Here is a 19,512-nt window from a genome sequence, read left to right as displayed (position 1 = left end):
GGACAGAGTTCCAGGATTTTGACTAGATTTCCAAGTTAACATGGTGAGTGGCTTGGGTGCGAATTTGCAAATGGGGTATCCCATTTCCTGATGAAGGGCTTTTGCCCGAAACGTCGATTTTCCTGCTCCTCGGATGCTGCCTGACCAGCTGTGCTTTTCCAGCACCACTATAATCTAAACTTTGACTTCCAACATCTGCAGTCCTCACTTTTACCTTATCCCATGTATCTGTTTCCCCTTTCTAAGAAGAGTTAGGGAATTTCTCCAGTACAATTCTCCACACTACCACTGTGTATCAATGGTGGATGGAGTCAATGTTGGTGAATGTGGTGCCTATGAAACAGGCTGTTTTGTCTTGGATGGTGTCAAGCTTCTTCAGTGTTGATAGAGCTGCACTCATCAGGCAAGCAGGGAATATTTCATCACATTCCTGAATTGTCTGTCATGGATTGTGCACAGACTTTGGAGAGTCAGAAGGTGAGTAACATGCTGCAAGATTCATAATCTCTGAACTGTTCTTGTGCATGACTGCTTCAGTACCTGAGGGGTCACGAATAATGCTGAACATTATATATTCATCAGCGATCATACTCAAACTGACCTTACGATTATTAAAAGGTCACTGATAAACCTAGAGATGGTTCAGCCTAGGACACAACCTTAAGAAATGCCTGCAATGATGTCTAACAGCTAAGATGACTGCTCTCCTATGACACAACTGTCTTCCTTTCTATTCTATTAGAGAACTTTCCCCATGATGACCCTAGTTTTCCGAGGGTGCCTTGATGCTACACTCAGTCGAACCAGCTTTGATGTCAAGGGCAATGGCTCTCACCTTTGAAATTCATCTCTTTTGTCCATGTTCGAACCAAGGCAGTAATGATATCAGGAGTTGAACAGCCTTGGTGGACCCCAAACTGAACATTTGTGTGAAGGTTATTGCTAACAAGTTCTGCTAAATATTCCTGTTCATGACACTTTCCAAACCTTTACTGATGAATGAAAGTAGACAGATGGGATATCAGTCTGGGTTTTGTGGACAGGGCATATTTCCACATCATCAGGCAAATGCCAGTATTGTAAATGTATGGTACAGCGTGGTCATTGTTGTATCAAGTTCTGGTGCAAATTTTTTCAACACAGTTGCCAAAATGTTGTCAGAGCCCACAGCATTCGCAATATTCAACACCTTCAGATGTTTCTTGATATGAAATGGAAGTAATCAAATAGCTGAAATGGGCATCTTTCATGCTGACGATCTCCAAAGGAGGCCGAAAAGATCCTCTGCTCTCCACTTCTGAAATGAGATTGTCACAAATATTGCAGCCTTATCTTTTGCACTGATGTCGAGGATTGGAATATTTCTGGAGCTTCCTCTTCCAGTGAATAGTTTAATTGTCCATCCACAACTGGACGAGGCAGGGCTGCTGAGCTTAGATCTGATCAGCTGGCTGTGGACCTGGATGTAAGTTGGCTCGCTGAGCTGGAAGGTTCATTTTCAGACGTTTTGTCACCGGAATTAACATCCGGTAAAGCATTGGTGGTATGGCCCGCTTTTTATTTATGTATTTAGATTTCCTTGGGTTGGTGATGTCATTTTTCTGTGGTGATGTAATTTCCTGTTCTTTTTCTCAGAGGGTGGTAAATGGGATCCAAGTCAATGTGTTTGTTGATAGAGTTCCAGCTGGAGTGCCATGCTTCTTGTGCTTGTGTCTGTTTGGCTTGTCCTAGGATGGATGTATTGTCCCAGTCAAAGTGGTGCCCTTCCTCATCTGTATGTAAGGATACTAATGAGAGTGGGTCATGTCTTTTTGTGACTAGTTGATGTCCATGCATCCTGGTGGCTAGTTTTCTGCTTGTTTGTCCAATGTAGTGTTTGTTACAGTTCTTGCAAGGTATTTTGTAAATGACATTAGTTTTGCTTGTTGTCTGTATAGGGTCTTTCAAGTTCATGAGATTCAGTTTTAGTGTGTTGGTGGGTTTGTGGGCTATGATGCCAAGGGGTCTAAGTAGTCTGGCAGCCATTTCAGAGATGTATTTGATGTAGGGGAGAGTGGCTAGGGTTTCTGAATGCTTTTTGTCTGCTTTTTTGGGTTTGTTGCTGAGAAATCGGTGAACTGTATTCATTGGGTCCCCATTCTTTTTGAACACACTGTACAGGTGATTTTCCTCTGCTCTTCGTAGTTCCTCTATGCTGTAGTGTACAGTGGCTTGTTGAAATAATGTCCTAATGCAGCTCCGTTTGTGAGTGTTGGGACAACTGCATCTGTAGTTCAGTATTGGATACTCACTAGTATCTTTACATACAGATGTGGAAGGACACCACTTGACTGGAACAACACATCCATCCCAGGAAAGGCCAAACTGAGATACGCAAGAGAATTCCTAGAAGCATGGCACTCCAAACAGAATTCTATCAACAAACACATTGCCTTGGATCCCATTTATTACCCACTGAGAAAAGGTACAAGAAATTACATCACCGCAGGAAATACCACCAACCCAAGGAAACCTAAACACAAATAAAAAGCGGGTCATACCGTCAGTGCTTCACCGGAGGCTCACTAATGATGTTACCTAGTATGTTGACTAAACATCTGAAAACGTACTTTCCAGGTCAGCCTGAAACCTCAACCTGAGCTACAAATCTTCTCAAGGCTATGGAACTGCTTAGCCTTTAGTCTTTAACTTATCACTTATGTTTGGTATAACTAGTCTTAAGTTGCCAGTTGTGTCACCAATCTATCCAATTTAGCATAGACATAGTACCACACAATATGGTGGAGGATTTGCTCAATGGCAACTCGGGACTTTATTTCCACAAGGACTGTGCAATGGTCATTCCTACTAATACTTTTATTGACAGAAGCATCTACGGGAAACAGACAGGTGGGGATGGGGCAATAATGATTTTTCCTCTTGTCAGTTGCCTCACCACCTGTCACAGACCCTATGTCCTTTGGGTCTTGACCAGTTCAGTCAGTATTGGTTGATAGGAGGGTGCTGGTATTATCTGGGACATAGTCATACTCATGGAACTGTACCTTACTGACATTGTCAGGCTATTGCTTGACTTATCTGTGATATGGCCCTCCCAATGTTGCACTAGCCACCAAATGTTACAAAGGAAAACACATTTCATTCTTACCCTACAATTAAAATACACAACAAAAAAAGCTTATAACTATTGCAAAACTTAACAGAATTATTTAACCACTAAAGAGCAACTGTTCCAACATAGTAATATCCCATCAATACATCCTTGACAAAGGCAAAGTCAGTAAAACTGATTGTTTGCTGCCAGATCGCATGTGAGACAGAGAACCCAAGCTTCACTATCCCCAACAACTAGTGAAAGCTAAACTAAAACCCTGATTCTGAGAGCGCCTGACTCCACCTAGTCATGGTGCTTCTATTGTTCCAACTTAAAAACAAAAAAAAAATCCCAAAGCTTCATAAGCTGTCTACTTTATTGACCTGGAAGAGAAAGCTTGCCACTTTGGCTCAAAACTTCTCTTCAAAAGAACAGGATAAAATACAGCTCAAAGCCTGTAACATCACATCTTCCCCTTAAAAAACATGAACCATCAAACATACAAAGATGGCTTCATTTTTAAAAAGTTTAGTCTTACACAATCAGTACACTACAATACATATCATTACACTGACTATCAGCATGCAATCATTTAATACTACAGTTCATTTCAGTCTGTTTCTTCTGCCACCGAACACCTTTGTCGTGACTTTAATTAAGGAAGACAATGTGGTGGCAATTAGATTCTCTCATCCTGCCAGATGTACAACTTTCCAATTACAGAGAAACCTCAATTATCTGGCATTCAATTAACCGAATTTTGGATTATCCGCACAAGATCACAAGGTCCTAATGCGTGGCTAACGACTTTATTCGGCATTCGATTAACCAAACGAAATGCTCCCCACTCATGTCCTTCGAATAATCGAGGTTCCTCTGTAAATGGCTGCAACAATAAACTCCATCTAAAAACAGTCTGGTATTTTTATCTTTAAATTTCATCTCCAAAAATGTTAAGGGGTTATGATCAATTGCCTCAGACCCATTACTGGTAATGTTGCTAAAATTTGGTACAAGTTTTCAATAAAAACCACTCAGTCCCAGGAATTGTAACACTTTCCTCTTCGTCAATGGTATCGAAAATTCCCCAATAACCTTTGTTTTCCCATCCATGGGGTCATCTGTGTCAAATGTCAAATGATGTGGCCCAGGAACATGACTTGGACTTTTGCAAAACTCACTCTTAACCAGGTTTATCACCAAGCCCGCCTTCTGAAGTCGATCAAACAATTCTGATGGATGCTCCAAATGCTTCTTCCAAGTGTGACTTAAAGTCACCAGATCGTTTATGTGCACCACACATTTGGATAATTCTGAAATGACTTTATTGGTTAGTCTTTGAAATGTAGGTGCATCTTTCATACCAAATGACATCACTTTAAACTGGTAAAGTCCATTCGTTGTCACAAAAGCCAAAATTTCCTTCGCGCTCTCAGATAAAGGTACCCACCAGTATTCTTTGAGTAAGTCTATCTTCAAGATATAAATTGCTTATCCCACCTTCTCAATACAGCCTTCCAGCTGTGGAATAGGATACGAATCAGATTTCACAATTGCTTTAACTTTGCAGTAATCAACACTCATTGGGTGACTTGGATTTTGGCACCATCACCATTTGCTGCAACTCACTTTGATTATATCGGCTTTGAACATGCTTTTAATCTCTTTTTGAACATGTGCCAACGTTAGACAGTTAAGTCTGTAAGGAAGTTGCTTAATTGGAACAGCATTTCAAATATCTACATCATGTGTAATCATTTCAGTACTTACCAGCATATTCACACACATCTCTCCACATGATTATAATAATTATTTCAGGTCACTTCAATGTTCTTCCGGAAGGTAGCTCAATAATTTATCCCAATTTTGAGAACTTCCTCATTATCCAATTTAATTTCAGGAATATCAAATTCAAATATATTTGGATTGTGTTCATTTCAAGTTCCAGCAAGTACACATTTTTGTCTTGCTTTCCTTCCCTATCAATGTGCTGCTTAAGCATATTCATATAATAGAGTTTTCCTTCTAATGGACGCTCTTATCAAATAATTCACCTCACTCAACGTCCTTTTGATTTGATATGGGCCACTAAACCTTGCTTTTAAAGGCTCACTACTACCAATATAATACTAATACTTTATCTCCTCTAGCAAAATTAAAAATGTATGTCTTGCACAACTGAAAAATTAGCCATTAGGAAATAATTGGCTAAAAATTACTGGCCAATGCACTCCTTAAAATACATTCATTTTGTCTGAAATTTTAAAGATGCTAATTTCTCTAATAAATTAAAAACATTTATGTTGTACAGAGCACTTAAATATATATCTTGGATAAGCTGCACCATATATTAAATTTTAAATAGTAAGGCATTCAATCCCACTGACATATCCCACTGAATTATGCAAAACCTGCAATTTAGACTGGTGATGAATTTCAGCACCCATGGTTTAAGGAAGACAATGTAAAACAAAAACAAAAATTGACCAACATGCCCTGACAGTGTCATGATTCAGATGAATTGGAAAGTTGGGAGAATTAATAATCAAAGATACAAACTGGTAAAAATTACCAAAGAACGCTTTTAGCAGAGACTGAAGAATTTTGAGATATTTGTTGACTGAAGAATGTGTCACTGATAGCACGGTGAAGTTGTAGATGCATACAACACATTAGACTATTAGAGAAGCAACAGAAGAAGGGACACTATGTGGGTGATGGCAATGGACGTAACAGATTTTGCTATTCTGCATTTATTTAGAAAAACTCAAGCCATATGGTAATGAATAGCTTTATAGCGTGCATTTTAGAAAGAAAATATCTTCACAAAGACATACTCAGACAAGAAGAGAAAATGATGCAAAATATACCACGTTTGAGAGAACGAAGTGATAGTGAAATAGTGATTTTCAAAGATTTCCTTTACTGTGCATTTGCTTAGCCTCATATTTTGGCCTGTTGTCAAACTTATGATAGCAATAATCACATTAGTAAACAACTCCATTATTTTTCTATCAATTGACTATTAGGATGGTAGAAAGTGAAACACCTGGACCTTGATTTTTTAGCATCCATAATTTATATGAGCCTATGTAAAGTGCCTAAAATTAAGACTGGGATTAACAATGACATTTATATAAATGAAAACAGATAACATGGAATCCTAAACTTGAAGCTCAAATAAGACTCGAGAAACTTTGTATACTATCCGGTTTAGCTTAATGCCGAGCTCACGAAAGCAATGGAATCAGTTACCTGAGACATCGGGTTTCGGGTAGGAATCAAAAGATTTTTCATCTGACCTATGTTAATTTTAAAAATCTCTCTGCCTCACCAGCTTCAGAGTCATGGCTCAAACATAACATTAAGCATCTGTTGCATGCATATGTAAAGACAACTTAGAATGGAACTAAGATAGAGAAGAAGAGAATGAAAGTTATGCTAGAGTAATCAATCATAATCCGTATAAGCAGCTAAAACATATCATCAGTAAAAATATTATGTCCAAAGTTATCACACTGCTTCATAGTTTGTAGCAATCGCAATGTGAAGGAACTTACTTCAGGCTGAATAGCTTTAAAAACAGGTGCATCCATTAGTGTTATCTGACTCTGAAAGAAACCAAACAGATCAGATTTTTCAATTAGCCAACCTTCACATTTTATGAATATTTAAAACTGAAAATAAATGTCCTAATTGTGCGCTATTCTGCGAAAATATGAAGCCTTAAAGAAAGGCTGAATAATTGTCTAGACATATTTTCGGAATCAATGGAACTACTGCAGTTTAAAAATGTGCTAGCTAATTAATATCTAAACTCAAACTTGAAGATGTTAGACAATAGAAGTTCAAGTATCTAATATCATTGGCTATCACTTCCTGAGATGCTCCTTAAGGACTAAATTTTCACAAACAAAATTCATTAATCACCCTAAATTACTAATTAACTTTTCTGTCCTCAACAGGATGAGCTTTAGAAAACCCCATCAATTTGATAAAGAGACAATTTCTAAAGAACAATTACAATAGTTATACAATTCAACTAGAGATAAATTGAAAATAATTACTTCCAGATTTTCAACTGAAGCATCATTATATTTGATGCACAAATTTAAAACCACATACACAGGCAAACACATTATAAAGAAGGTTTTGAGCAAAAGTTAATGCATGAGGTGACTGAAGTGGAAAATATTTTTGTGATTTAATAGGTATGGTCTCTAAAGAAAACAGCTGCTGGAGGAATAGCCAAAATAGAATGTTTTAATAATATATACACAGAATGGAAGCAGGGAAGGTAATTAGAAAACATTATTAGCATTGGCTGAGTTTGATTCATTTTGAAACCAGAGTAACAAATGTACATAAAAGGCATAACAAATATAACTGCATTAGAATTTTTAATGCACAACAAGATAACTGCAGCTTAAATCAGGAAAACAGTTTGTGCTGCATTTCAACCTGCAATGTAAAACTCATATTGTTTTCCACTGAGACATTTTTTAAAGTAAAGGTTTAAGAGAAATTCCATCAGGATACCAAATTGAACAACTAATGCTGTATATTGCATCAGATTCACAAAAGCAGAAAAAAATTTAACCAACTCAACAACACATTGGTACCTTTTGACTGAAGGTATTCCCCAAATTACATGTTTTCTCAGAAATTATAGCTTAGGACAGGGTATTTGGGCTTATTTTGATCACATACTATGTAAATAGAAACATGGGGCTGAATCAAATGCTAAGTGCAGGCTCCCTGTACGCCATCATAAATCAGAGGGACTGACTCGATCCAAATTAACGTATTTTTAAATTGTCCTTTAATACTTAAGGGTACATAACTCCACAGAGGCCAGTATTCCATCATTAAGTCACCGTTTATTTACACATGCACAGTAAACTAATTCTGAGCGAGCTGGTCAGAGTGAGTCTTGTCACTCCTGTTTATTTTTTTTGTGATCAAAACAGTGAGGGGGAGGGTAGGGACTAAATCAAAATAGAGTTGGAGGGAGAAATGATGCACTCCACTCCCTGCGGCACCCACCTCTCCCTGAACTCCTCCAGGGTGAAGGTGGACACCGCGTGCTCCTTCTCCAAGGACACCCGGGCTCCACTCCTGTTTATTTTTTTTTTCCATGGTGTGTGTGTGCAGGTGTGAGACACAGTGAAAACCCCTGTTTATTTTTTTTTTGCACTCCACTCCCTGCGGTGTCCACCTCTGATGTCCTATTTTTTTACTTTTTTCAAATTAACCCCCACACTACCACCTAAGTGCAGTAGTGCTTATTTTATCCCCAGCACCCATGGTGTGTGTGTATGTGCAGGTGTGAGACACAGTGAAAGACACAAAGTGCACAAATCTTTATTCAAATTCCACCACCAGGAAGATAGGAAAACACCCGGATGGCCAGTGACAAACACTGCCCTTCACATCAAAGGGCAGTGCTGTGTGATCAAAACAGTGAAGGGGAGGGTAGGGACTAAATCAAAATAGAGTTGGAGGGAGAAATGATGCACTCCACTCCCTGTGGTACCCACCTCTCCCTGAACTCCTCCAGGGTGTTGGTGGACACCGCGTGCTCCTTCTCCAAAGACACCCGGGCTCCACTCCTGTTTATTTTTTTTTTCTTTTTATTTTCCTTTTGCCTCTGTTAATTTTTTTTTTCCGGGTGATCCCCTCTTTTTTTTTAACCCCCACACTACCACCTAAGTGCGGTAGTGCTTATTTTATCCCCAGCACCCATGGTGTGTGTGTGCAGGTGTGAGACACAGTGAAAGACAAAGTGCACGAATCTTTATTCAATTTCCACCACCAGGAAGATAGGAAAACACCCGGGTGGCCAGGGACAAGCACTGCCCTTCACATCAAGGGACAGTGCTGTGTGATCAAAACAGTGAAGGGGAGGGTAGGGACTAAATCAAAATAGAGTTGGAGGGAGAAATGATGCACTCCACTCCCTGCGGCACCCACCTCTCCCTGAACTCCTCCAGGGTGTTGGTGGACACCGCGTGCTCCTTCTCCAAGGACACCCGGGCTCCACTCCTGTTTATATCTGTCAGCCAGAGTTCCCTGATTAGCCCAGGTTAACAGTCCCACTCAGGCATATCATACTCAACGAGATCCACACTGCCTTCATTACAAACAATACATTCCTCTCCCACCCCCCCCCCCCCCCCCCCCCCCCCCCCACCCCAAACCTCCCATTCTTTTTCTTCTAGCATCATCTGGGACATTTTCGCATCAGGTCTTCTTCCTCTGACTCCACTTGGACACAGGCAGCATGTACCAGACCGCAGCCAACCTCATGCAGCCAAAGCTTCTGGGAAGAAATTACTCCTCTTCCTCAGGCAGGGCTAGATCTGGTCCTGCTTGCAAGATAGCAGCTTTCAAGTGATCCACACTTTTGTTGAGGACCACTTCGCCAAACTCATGTCAATCTTTATGACTTGATGAATTAGTGTAGTGCAAACAATATATGCAGCTTTACAATCATCAAACCCAAGTTTGACAAATCACCTCTGTGCTCATCTAATCACTTTGAATGGGCACTTACAAAGACCAAGAACACTGAGCCCATGAAAGGACCTACATAGTCAACGTGCGAGTCAGTCCAGGGTTTACCCTGCGTTTCCCATAAATGTGGGGGTGCTGCTGGCAGCAATTTTTGTCCTTGTTTGCACTCTGGGCACTGCCTACACCAACCCAGCTATGTTAACATTCAATCCTCTCCACCAGGCATAACTTCTTGCCAACATCTTCATTTTGGAAACCCATGGATGACACTGGTGGAGTTCAGTCAGTATCTGGTGGCAACCTTTACTTGGGACGATCATTCTTGCTCCCCATATTAATATGTCATCCTCTATGGTGATCTAGTCTCACCGGGTCCAGAAAGGTTTCACTTCTGGCTGTGGTTATTTCCTTCATCACCACCAGCTGTTTTAGTTTTGCCATGACAGGATCTTTTTACGTCCACAGTTGGATATTGTCAGCAGTGACCAGAAGGGTGTCCAGAAAGTTTAAAACCAAATTGGATTCTTCCAGGGGGGGGATACCGCCGGTGATGTATCTGCCAGTGGGAGGCAGCTCAAGGCATTTACCACTTGGCCTCCCAGAAGGTGCTCCAACTTGTAACTGTACACACGAAGAATAAGGGCCCACCTCTGAATTCAACCAGAGGCTATGGGCAGAACAGCCTTACCTTTTTCAAATAGCCCTCGGAAGGGTTTATGATCTGCCACTATTACAAAATTAGATCCATAAAGGTATTAGTGGAATTTTCTCACACCAAAAATGATTGTCAAACCTTCCTTTTCTTTCTGGGCCTATTTGCAAATGGCATATGCCAAAGTCCAGGAAGCATACGCTATCGTGCGTTCCTCTCCATTCTGTCAAAACTACCCTTATACCATACAGGGAGGCATCACATGTCAGCACCACCTCTCACTTCAGATTGAAATGGGCCAACATCACAGATGATGATAGCTGCTTTTTCACTTCCCTAAAGGTCATTTCTTGGCTATGCGACCATTGCCAAGGTTGACCCTTTATCAATAGCAGGTGTAAGAGTGCCAAGATGGAGGCCAGGTTACATGTCACCAACTCAGGGAAAGATCTAAGCTCTGGTATAGACCTAGGAGTCAGAGCATCTTTGATCACCCTCACTTTGTCTTCCAATGGGTGTAACCTGATCTTGTTGACTCTGTAGCCCAAGTAGGTTACTTGGGTGCCTTGAACACATATTTTTCCCTTCTTGTATATTGTATATTGGTACAAACACTTATAGGTATTAAATATGGAATATTTCTGTGACTTCTCATCTAGTTGCAATTGCAGGTACACATGGCTCATGTCCAGCAGGTACACATGGTTCATGTCAAGTCCTCGACACGAGGGATTGCATATTTATCCAGATAGGAGAAGCAGTTTACCATTTGCTTGAAATCCTCACAAAGGCAAATCAACCCATCAGGTTTCACCATCAATATGATCGGTGCTGTCCATTCCACAAACTATACCAGTTTTTTTTTATTCCTTCGCTTTCCAGCCACCTGATTTCTGCCTCTACTTTTTCATGCTAGGCAAATGGCAGGCCTTACAGAACCGCTGAATTGCTTCCTCGTCAACATGTAAAGTGACCTTGCCTCTTTTGATAATCCCTCGATCTTCCTGAAAAACTTCTGGGTATTTTGTCACAACTTCACTCAGGCAGCAATTTTCTAATCAAAAGATTATGAGCCAATCAAGATGAATCTTTCTCAACCAATTCCATTGCATCAAGCTCGGGCCAGAGTCTTTTACTACAACCAATGGTAATTGCAGCAACTGCTTCTCATAGGAGACTGAAACCGAAGTCATACTATTAATCTGTAATGGTTTCCTCAGTATAGTTTCTCAGTTTAGTCAAGGTCTTACCAAACTGAAATTCGTCCAGAATGAACCTTGTTAAAGCCTGGTATCCACTACAATCTGATGACCATTCAACCAGACATTTATTTTGATTAGTTCTGATTTGGATATTAATAAATAAATTAGCTGTTCCAAACCACATGTTGGTGAACTTCCCAGAATGAGCACTCTCCTGGATACTGGCCTGAGTTCTCTTACTCTAATCAGGCCTGATAGGATTGTTTTGCGGTTTCAAGTCCGCATGCCAGCAGGAATTACAATGGCTTGCTTGCCCAGATCCTGAAGAACATTTTAGTCACTTAGCCACTTTGGGGTTTTTCCATGGGCTGACATGGTGCCCCTCTGCTCAAGATATGTCCTGCGTAAGGCTACGCGATTGCATTCACCCAAGTGGTGTACTTCAAGCTCAGTTGGAGAGGTGAGGGTGTCCAATTCCATCAGGACACTCTGTAGCTCACATGCTCCACTTGCCGCATTCTCTAATGAACAGGCATGACAGCCAGTCACAGTGCCAGTTTGAAATCTAGCTGGGCTTCAGCTAATAGGTGCTTTTGCATGGTTACATCAGGATCCCAAACGGTCTCTCAGCATTTCATTCAGGGTTAACCCAAAATCACATGCCTCTGCCAGTTATCTCAACCTAGTCCAAAATCCTGATTCAGATTCTCCTGGAGGTTCCCCTCTCGAATTGCCAAATAGATAGCGTCTCAGAATTAGAGGAGGCTTGGGGTCGTAATATTCCTTAACTAAATCCAACAACTCTTGAAAGGTTTTTGTATGTAGTACCTCAAGGAGTGTTAGGTTCCGAATAACTAAAAATGCTGCAGATCTGCAAACAATGAAAGAATTACTCATAGCTTTTCATCCGCCCTAATGTCTTTTGCTCAGAAAAAAAACACCTTCTTTCCACATACCGAGTCCAGTTTTTGACTGCAGAATCAAATGAGTCAAGCTTCCCAAATAAAGGCATGATGCCAGAAATGCTTACCCCAACTCAAAATCAACTGCAGTGAGCAAAATTTCCTCAAAGCATACTATTTTCCCTCATCGCCACTGAAATAACTCCATGGAGGCTATTATCCTGTACAAAACCAAAGCAATCTTAGTTTGCACTCGAGAATGAAAAAATGCCAATGATCAGGCTTTTCTTCAAGACTTAAATGAGATGATGGAAAAAACACTGGAAAGGCAGGAAACCAACTTTTGCATGAGTAAATTACGAAAGTTTCACATCCAAAGAGAACATAACACTACACCGGACCTCAGTCTTTCTCAATCAATTTCTCAAGGAACGGGTAATAAATTCTAGCTACATTTCATGAAAGAATGAAAAAAAGACACCACAATTTAGATTTAGAGATTCTAAAATAATGAGAAAACAAAGAAAAGTCTCTTGTAATAGTGTCACTGAAATGCCTCTTATGCTTGTAGAAGAATTTCAGTTGCAAGTTGCTCACTAAGGATCTTGAATGACAGTATCACAAAAATCAAAAATACATTTTGTTAATAAATGTTAATTTAAGATGAAATTATCTTCCTGTTTAAAAACAAATACAAAATTGAAGACAATGATCTCATGTTGTTCAATATGCCTCATTAAATGCAATCAGGAAGCTAGCTGAGGGGTGATCTTATACAAGTTCATAAAATCATGAGGGGCATGTATAAGGTGAATAGTCAAGGTCTTTTCCCAGGGTAGGGGAGTCCAAAGCTAGAGGGCATACGTTTAAGGTGAGAGGAGCAAGATTTAAAAGGGATTGAAGAGGCAACGTTTTCACACAAAAGGTGATGCATGCATGGAATGAACTGCCAGAGGAAGTGGAGAAGACCAGTACAATTACAACATTTAAAATGCATCTGCATAGGTATATGAATAGGAAGGGTTTAGAGGGATATAGGTCAAATGCTGACAAATGGGACTAGATTAATTTGGATATCTGGTCAGTATGAACGAGACGGACTGAAGGGTCTGTTTCCGTGCTGTACATCTCTATGACTCAGTAACAGAAAAGTTCTGTTTAATTATAGTTCATGATTTCTCTAATCAACTACTGTAATTCTATGTTTTGAAAACAATTAATTATTGTTCAAAAAAAGGATACATTGCATGTTCGCGCTTGAACAAGAAAGACAGGAATTGAGAATAGAATACCTGTGCTGTAAATACAACAGAAAATCAATGTTTCTCTCGTGCACATCGATTCATGCGCATAAAATATGCCTCAAGACTCAAAAATATTCCAATTTATTTCAATAAAAAGACTGCCACTTTGGATGTCTTTGCTTCCAGAGCATTTCAATTTTGTCACTGAAGAAGTTGAATTATTTAAGGATTAAAGCTTCAGACATAGAGCCAGTAATAAGCAAAGCTATCAAAAGATGTGGGAACTGTAGATGTACACAGAAATAAATACCAATAAGTAACATAGAAGCAAAACAATCAGGCCTTAGGAAAAGGCTGAGGGAAAATAAAAATAACGTGGGACACATTGATACTGAAGTGTGGGAATTGTAATATGTATTCTGCAATCTGTATGATGCTTGAAGGTGCTCTGTTCAGTCTGAAGGGTTACAAGTTAGAGTGTTAAGGCGATCAGGGCAGGATCATAGGACACAAAATTTATAGCAAAAGATCATACAGTTCTGTGTCCTATGATCCTCCTCCCCCCACCAGCTACCTGATGAGGGAACAGTGCTCTGAAAGCTTGTACTTCCAAATAAACCTGCTGGACTATAACCAAGCATTCTGTGATTTTTAACTTTGTCCACCCCAGTCAAACACCAGCACCTCCACATCATATAAAAATAAATTAAGTTGTCAAAATTAACAGAGGATGTAGGCACCTCTTCTAATTTAATGACATCACCAAGAAGAATACCCAAAACAGGATAATATTAAGAATTTAATTTTCAGAAAAACAGAATATATTTTAAAGTACAATCATTAAAAGCTTCTCATGCATTTTCCTTCCTAGTATGTAACAATTACCCTAATGTGCATAACCAAACTCCAAAACAACATTGACAATGATCAATGATATTACGTTTGTTGCATTTCTCTTGTTCAATTCACTATTTCATGCATAATCCACAGACACACTGCAAAGACTTTAATCACCAACTGTACTCACAGCAAACTCTTCTGGCGTCACCTTCAGGACATCAAAGACCACTGCATCAAAACTTTTCTTAGGATCATTAGAAGCTTTCTCACTCAGAGACTCAGAGCTGCTACTCCGCTGCAGGAATGAGACACATTCATGAGTTGAGAACATCAGACCTTCATCTAATAACATAGTCAGGAGTCATTTAGAGAAAAGCCTAACAAGCAAAACCAGAAAACAAGAGGCTACAGACAGGAAATATTAAGTTTGGAAATGATTCCAAAAGTTGGACTTAAAGTAAAATCAAAGAAATCTGTAGACAGAGTGAGAATTTGAAATACAAAGTCATGAGAAGCAAGGTACAATATAACTAACCAAAGATATTGTTGGGGAGGTTAAGTGTCAGCAGGATTTACTGCTAAATAGATTCAGATAAGAAAGGTTTGTAAGTTTAGAGTCTATAGATGGCACAGGTTATGAGACCAGCAGAAGTATGGCTATTCTGGCAATTACTCTCTTCCTCCCTAGAATAAATATTGAAACTGTGTGGTTGAGCTTTCCAAATACATATATTTTGCTCGAATATATGATTCTGTATGCGTTTCTCAGGACGTGGCCAACACTAGCATAGCTCTTTCTGATTGTCTATTCATTCTAAGATTTCAATTAAACAACGGTGATCCTTCTGGTGTTGATGCTCAGGTCAAAAATTTCAAGTTGTAACCAAATATTTATCCTCAAACCCAAATCATTTGCTACCGCAGAGAGTAACTTACAGGTAACAATATTCTCATTACCCTGCTGTTTTTCCTTGATGGTATAAGGCATGGGGAAGGAAAGTGCCACCAAATAGAATTTGCTCATTTGCTGCAGTGCTCTTTATATAATTCATAATCCCTCCACAAAGTACTGGTGTTGGATGTCTTAGGTACGGAGGAAAATGTCTGTACATTATTGACTATAGCTTCACCTTCAACACTATAATTCCAAAGAAACTCATCTCCAAACTCCAGGACCTGCGCCCCTGCTCCCCTCTCTGTGGCGAGAGTCTCAACTTCCTGACCAACACATCACAATCATTAAGCATAGGTGACATCTCCTCCATGATAATCTTGAACACAGGTGCCCCACAAGGCTGCGTACTCAGCCCTCTACTGCACCTCTTGCACACACATGACCATGTGGTCAAATTCCACACCAACTCCATTTGCAAGTTTGCTGACAACATCACCACTGTTGGTCAGATCACAAACAACGATGAGATGAAGTACATGAAAGAGACGGAATACTTAATGGCATGGTGTAGAGGCAACAATCTCTCCAGCAATGTCAGCAAATTGAAGAAGCTGGTCACTAACATCAGGAAGCTGAGTGGAGGGCACGTCCCATCTGCATCAATGGTGCTGAGGTGGAAATAGTTGAGAGCATCAAGCTCCTGTGAGGGATGATCACCAACAATCTGTCCTCGTCCACACACTTTGGCATTACAATCAAAAAAGCACAGCAATGCCTCTGCTTCCTCAGGAGGCGATGAAAATTCAGCATTTCCATAAAGACTCTGATAAATTTCATAGATGCACCATAGAAAGTATCTTATCTAGATGCATCAGTGTGACACAGTAACTTTTCTCAAGATCAAAAGAAACTACACACAGTTGTGAACATAGCCTAGTCAATCACGTAAACCAGCCTTCCATCCACTGACTCTATCTATACTTCCCACTGCATTGGGAAAGCAAACAACATAATCAAGGTTATACTCTCTTCCACCCACTTCCTTCGGGCAGAAGATATAAATGTTTGCATGCGCGTACAAGTATTCAAAAACAGCTTCTTCCCTGCTGTTATCACACCTTTAAATGAACCTCTGTAATGTTAATGTTGATCTCTCTCAGCACTTTCTGAGCAGCTGTATAACATTGTACCCTGCACTCTGCTCTGTTACCCATATGCACTTATAATGTACAATCCGCCTGTAAATCATGTAAGACAACATTTATCATTGTACCTCGGTACACATAACAATAGTAAATCAAATCAAACAAAACCTACATTGAGAAAGACTGTAGATTGAGCTCCCTCAATGGTGTTGCAACTTTATACTGGTTTCATTCTCTAATAACTCCATAAAAATTTAGGAAATGTATTAAATATTACAGAACTAGCTCGTTCTTTCTTTTCTGAAGAAAGCTTCCATAACAGTCTGCCAGGCTGATAAACAAAGAACTGCTTAGGCCTGTTGTTTGGGAGGTGCATGCAGCAGTTAGTATTGATATAAAGTAGAATAAGTGGAATGTGCAGACAGTGAGCATCACTGCAAAATAGATTGAGAGGAACTGGCATTAATCAGTACATAAGGGAAGCAATAGTGCTAGTAGGGAGTTGAAATAGAGTGGAACTTTGTAATGTAGTGAGTGTGTTGGGGTTGGAGAAAGGTTCCCAGTGTAACTAGCATTCTTTTAAAGGGAGCAACTAACCAGCATAGCCTAATGGGAAGTCATGGCACAGATCTTGCACCGGTGACATGCTCAACTTTCGGCATTTGATGGCTGATGCAAATGTCTCATGTATCCTGGTGTTCGGAAAGTGTGCCAAGCTGCATCAACTGACTATATGCATTTCAGAGCTGGAGCTGCGGGTGCTCTTGCTGTGGGGCACTGGTGACGCTGAATTATCGTGGACAGCATACTCAGAGGCAGCCACAACGCAAGCAAAGACTGAACAGGCAGAAGGGTAATGGGTGATCACCGGGCAGAGTAAAGGTAGCAATAGAGGCAGGAGATTTCTGTAACTGTCATACACTTAGTATCTGGATACTGTTGGGAGAGACAAATACTCAGTGAACAGCAGTGGAGAGCCAGATCCATAACAGGACGGTGGCTCTCCTGCTCAAGAGTGGAGAAATAAAAATGGACAGCTATGGTGATGAGGGATTCATGAATAAGCGGAATTGGCAGGTGTTTCTGCAGTCACAAAAGGGACTCCTGGATAGTTTGTTATCTTCCCAGTGCCAGGGACAACAATATCTCGAAGACCCTGCAGGCTGCTCTGAAGGGGAGGTGAACAGCTACTGGCCGTGTTACATATCATTGGTATTGATAGAAGTAAAAGAATGATAGCATACTACAAGCTGAGTATATGGAGTTATGATGCAAATTAAGAAAGAAGGACTTTTAGGATAACAGGATTACTCTCAGAATTACTACCAATGCCTCATGCCAGCGAGTGTAGAAATAACAAGATATATCAGATGTTATACCTGGGCAAACATAGCTGCACTAAGCATTTAAAGTTTGAGCAGCTTTGCTCTGAGTTTACAAACAGGAGGCTGAACTACAGACACTGCGAGGCATTAGGACAGTGTAAAGTTACGTGGATTCTTTGTACCAGGAAGCAGTCACACCTCTTAGGATAGGATGCTCTGATATGGTCAGTGGTCAGGGACAAGATAATGTGACTGCAAGTGAGGCAGACAAGGGAATCCAGAGGACAAGAGTGCCAGCAGTGTCAACCTCTGCAATTATCCAAAAGGTTTGAGCTTCTCTCAACTTGTTTGGATGACAGCTGGAGTTGTGGCATGGATGAGCTAAATGACCACAGCACTGTGGTACAGGAAGCCATTTCAAGCAAGGTGAAGCAAAAGGAAAATAGTGGTAATATGGGATAGCATAGTCAGGGGGATGACACTGTTCTCTGAAGCAAAGTGCACAAGTCCAGGCAGTTTTATTGTCTGCCCAGCCACATGATTCAGGGTATCTGCTCTGGGCAGGGTGAGAGAGTTGGAGGGGGAAGGAACAGTTGTCCTGATCCATGTAGGCACCAATGACATAGAAAGAATTAGAAAATTGGTGTTGAGCCAGTATGAAGAGTTGGCCACCGAATTAAGAAACAGAACTTCTATGGTAATAATCTCTGCAAATTAGCATCCTGTAAACAAGGTCAGAGTGGCTGAAAGACTGGTGTGGGAGCAACTAGTTCTACGTCATGGGACACTGCCACCAATACTGGGGTAAGTGGGACCGGTAATGTTGGGATGGTCTACATCTGAACTACTCTGGACAGTATTGTTGCAAACGTATAACTAATGAAGTAACAGGGGAAAGGACCCAAATTTGGGAAATTGTGATGAATCATAGACTGGGGCAAATTCAACACAGGAGAGAATTCATATGGGAAATGATAAATAGACAATAACAGGAAAAGGACAGAGAATACAGATCTAAGAGGAAATCAGCACATAAGGCTAGAGATTAAGAAAATAACAAAAGAACAATATTTAAGACGCTGTATTTGAATGGACAGTAGGATTTGAAATAAAGCATACAAACTAGTAGTCACATTGAGATAAGTAAGTACAATCTTGTGGATATAATTGAGACATGGCTGTAGGATGACTGAGACAACTTTTCACTTTAAACATTAATGATCTAGATGAAGGAACTGAGGGCATTCTGGCTAGGTTTGCAGACAGTACAAAGATAGACAAAGGGGCAGGTGGTACTGAGGGAGCAGAGAGGCTGCAGAAGGATTTGGACAGGTTAGGGGATTGGGCAAAGAAGTGGCAGATGAAGTACAACATGGGAAAGTGTGAGGTCATGCACTTTGGTAGGAAGAAGTAGTATGAACTATTTTCTAAATGGGGAGAAAATTCAGAAATCTGAAATGAAAAGAGACTTGGGAGTTCTAGTCCAGGATCCTCTCAAGGTAAACTTGCAGGTTGAGTCAGTAGTTAGGAAGGCAAATGCAATTATTTGAAAGAACTCGAATGTAAAAGCAGGGATGTACTTCTGAGGTTCTATAAGGCACTAGTCAGACCACATTTGGAGTATTGTGTGGGGCTTTGGGCCCCATAGCTCAGGAAAGATGTACTGGTCCTAGAGTGCGTTCAGAGCAGTTCACAAG

At 40.3% G+C, this 19,512-nt stretch overlaps 1 protein-coding gene across 5 annotated transcripts in view; it reads right to left on the bottom strand.

Annotated features, from left to right (window-relative positions):
- Positions 1-19,512, bottom strand: part of ralgps2 (Ral GEF with PH domain and SH3 binding motif 2) — a 470,074-nt gene that overhangs the window by 269,159 nt on the left and 181,403 nt on the right. For all 5 annotated transcript variants that reach the window (XR_015758209.1, XR_015758208.1, XR_015758210.1 and 2 more), the window contains exons 4-5: positions 14,638-14,745; positions 6,655-6,705 (exon numbers count right to left, since the gene is read on the bottom strand). Coding sequence is in view for 2 of the 5 variants with exons in the window: in XM_087990912.1 (XP_087847038.1) it covers positions 6,655-6,705; positions 14,638-14,745 (159 nt within the window). In the remaining 3 variants the exon portion in view is untranslated. The remainder of the gene's footprint in view (positions 1-6,654; positions 6,706-14,637; positions 14,746-19,512) is intronic.

Source organism: Chiloscyllium plagiosum, unplaced genomic scaffold (genome assembly GCF_037043375.1).
Source record: "Chiloscyllium plagiosum isolate Xiang-an unplaced genomic scaffold, Cpla_swu_hap1 HiC_scaffold_9, whole genome shotgun sequence".
NCBI lineage: Eukaryota > Metazoa > Chordata > Chondrichthyes > Orectolobiformes > Hemiscylliidae > Chiloscyllium > Chiloscyllium plagiosum.
Note: the sequence above shows the minus strand (reverse complement) of the source record. Positions and strands in the feature narration are given on the sequence as shown.